Below are 2,481 nucleotides of genomic sequence, written 5' to 3' on the forward strand. Positions count from 1 at the left end.
GCAGGCCTTTGTGCGGTGTGCGGTGTGTGCGGTGTGTGCGTGCGTCTCACTCGATGGTATGCGGAACGCAGATATCGATGCGGCGCCGCAACTGGACGCCGACAGCACCCGGGTGGCCCCGCTGGGCTCCTCCGCGTCACAGACCCGCAACAACGGCCCGCCGCAGCCGCTCCCGATGACCGGCGGCGCCCCCCGCGCCCTACCCGACCGGCATGCCGCCGCCCGGCACCATCCTGATCGACCCAACCACCGGCGCGCCGGTCATGGTGGGCGCCTACCCGGGCCAGCTGACCTACATGTCGCCGCCGCCGCCGCAGTCGATGGCCCCCATGGCCGGCATGCCGCCGCAGCCGCAGCTCTACCCGACCCTGCCCTACGGCTCGATGCCGATTCAGAACCAGGTCCCGGCGGACTACAACCCGTTCATCGCGGCCGGCGGCGGTGGTCCGGTCTACGCCACCATGCGCCCGCCCGGGTCCGATGGCTACCCCACGGCAGCGTTCGGGTCGATGTCGCTGGGTTCGTCGTCGTCGGGCGTAGGCGGTGGCGGTTCTCCTGTGCTCCATCAGACCATCCCCAGCCACAACCCAGCCTTCGCGCCTCCGCAGCAACCGCAGTCGCCGGCGTCAGCGCCCTACGCGACGATGAGGCCGCAGCCGCCGCCGAAGCCACAGGGGTGGTCCACGGGCACGCTCCGACCGAGCAGTGGCGGCCAGCCGCCCCAGTAGAGAGGTTTGATGGTCATTTGTTTTAGATTTATTTATTTATTTATTTTAATGATGGACATCAAATATTGATGGTTTCGTGGTTGGTTGGTTGGTTGGTTGAAGGTGTGAGGAGAGTGTGGTGATGATTTCTCATGGTCTCGATTAGATGTGGCGGAGCGGGGTGCCCTGACGCACTTCGGACAGGAAGCCCTCCTTGTTCCACCGCCGCACGCTCACCTCGTCGCCCACCGCCGGCTTGGCCTTGTCCTCCGTCTCCACGTGCTTCAGCTCCACTCCGCCCGCGCCGCCGCCCGCGCTCTGCCTCACCGCATCGAGCAGCTGCGCCTTGTGGAAGCCTGCTTTGGGGCCGATGGGGTTGACCTCGCTGGCGTGGGCCTTGGCGAAGACCAGCTCGGGCCGGGCCTTGTCGTCGGTCTCCACGTGGTGGAGGATCTTGTGCTCGATGCCGATCTGCCGCAGCACCTCGCCGCGCTGGGCCTGCGCCGCCGCCACGCTCCGCAGCAGCTCGAGCCGCGGCGCCGACCGATCGCGCCTGTCTTCGGCCTTGACCTTGACCAGCCGCGCCATGGCGTTGTCTCCGCCGCGCCTGATGTCGATGCGCAGGTCGGCCCACTTGGCGGAGCGCTGGAGCTTGAAGTCGTGGGCGGTGAGCTTGATGGAGCGCAGGAGGCCCTTCTCGATGGTGGCGACGTGCACGAGCGGCCTGGCGGTCCTGCACTGGCGAATGTCCTCCAGCAGCGGCCGTACGTTCCACCGCTTGAGCGCGAACGGCTCCCGGGAGTTGAACAGTTCGGCGACTTGGCTCTCGCGCACGTGGGCGACGTGGCGCAGGCGACCGGTGGCGGTCATGCGCGCGAAGCCGCCGGTGCGCACGAGGTGGGCCATGAGGGCCTCGCGCCGCATGTGCACCTCGGCCACCTGGGCCGGCGTGAGGGCCTGCAGCGGGCGGTGGTGCTTGAGCTCGCCGTCGGCCTTGAGCCGCTGCTGGCGGCCGGTGGACTCGAGGGCGGGCTTGTGGAGCAGGTGGCCCACGGTCTGCTTGACGCCGCCGACGAGCTTGTCCTTGACGCCCTCGAGCGTGAGCTTGGCATCGTCGAGCTTCTTGTTGGCGGTGCTCTTCTTGTTGTTGTGGTTGGTGTCAGTCGAAGCCATTATGATGGTCGTGGCTGGTTGTTGGTGATAAGTGCTTGGTGTTGGGCGGGGTTGGTTTTTGGGTCAGTATTTATGGTGGAGGCAGGTGAGAGTAAGGGAAAAACGAGAGGAGTCAATATATAGTGGACATAGTACTGAGATCGCAAACCAGATAGGCAGAACTTTAGGCAGAATTTCCCGGACTCTAGTGTGACTCTACCCATCATGAATTTCCCGAGTTGGTCGTTGAAGATAAAGGTTATGATTTGGCCAATGTGTCTCAAACAACTCGATACAATTGTAAGCGGACGGCGCTTGCCTAGGGGTGCTTGTGCGCTCGATGGGTACGGTGGTGTCAAGAGCTGATGAAAAGGGTGTACTTGTCACTGCGGGAGACACAAAAGGCAACGCCTCCAACGCCCATTCCCACGACTAGTACCACAGCACCCACCATGAGCATGATGGCTCCCACTCTCGTGATGGTGATGGGGGGAGGTTGAGAGGTGGTACGTACTGCAGACGAAGTTGTCAGCGCGGCCGACGACGCACTCGCAGTACTCCTTGCTGTTGGGGTCTGGGTACTTGATGGGACAGTCCGAGTTGTCGTTGTTCCTGATGGTCA

General features: G+C 64.0%; 3 protein-coding genes across 3 annotated transcripts in view; 1 reads left to right on the top strand and 2 right to left on the bottom strand.

The window, feature by feature from the left end:
• Nucleotides 1-58: 58 nt before the first annotated feature.
• On the top strand, nucleotides 59-728 carry ACA1_127580 (uncharacterized protein; the record flags this gene model as incomplete). The annotated part of the gene is given in 2 exon segments (XM_004333232.1): nucleotides 59-298; nucleotides 318-728. The coding sequence occupies 2 exon segments, from the start codon at nucleotides 59-61 to the stop codon at nucleotides 726-728; spliced, it is 651 nt and encodes a 216-aa protein (XP_004333280.1).
• Nucleotides 729-869: 141 nt separating this feature from the next.
• Nucleotides 870-1,880, bottom strand: ACA1_127590 (uncharacterized protein; the record flags this gene model as incomplete). The annotated part of the gene is made up of 1 exon (XM_004333233.1): nucleotides 870-1,880. The coding sequence occupies one exon, from the start codon at nucleotides 1,878-1,880 to the stop codon at nucleotides 870-872; it is 1,011 nt and encodes a 336-aa protein (XP_004333281.1).
• Nucleotides 1,881-2,214: 334 nt separating this feature from the next.
• Nucleotides 2,215-2,481, bottom strand: part of ACA1_127600 (uncharacterized protein) — a gene marked incomplete at both ends in the record, with an annotated part of 1,076 nt that continues 809 nt past the window's right edge. Inside the window, one exon of the mRNA XM_004333234.1 lies at nucleotides 2,215-2,245. Coding sequence (XP_004333282.1) covers nucleotides 2,215-2,245 — 31 coding nt within the window. The remainder of the gene's footprint in view (nucleotides 2,246-2,481) is intronic.

This window comes from Acanthamoeba castellanii (assembly GCF_000313135.1).
Source record: "Acanthamoeba castellanii str. Neff unplaced genomic scaffold scf7180000084696, whole genome shotgun sequence".
Classification (NCBI taxonomy): domain Eukaryota; phylum Discosea; order Longamoebia; family Acanthamoebidae; genus Acanthamoeba; species Acanthamoeba castellanii.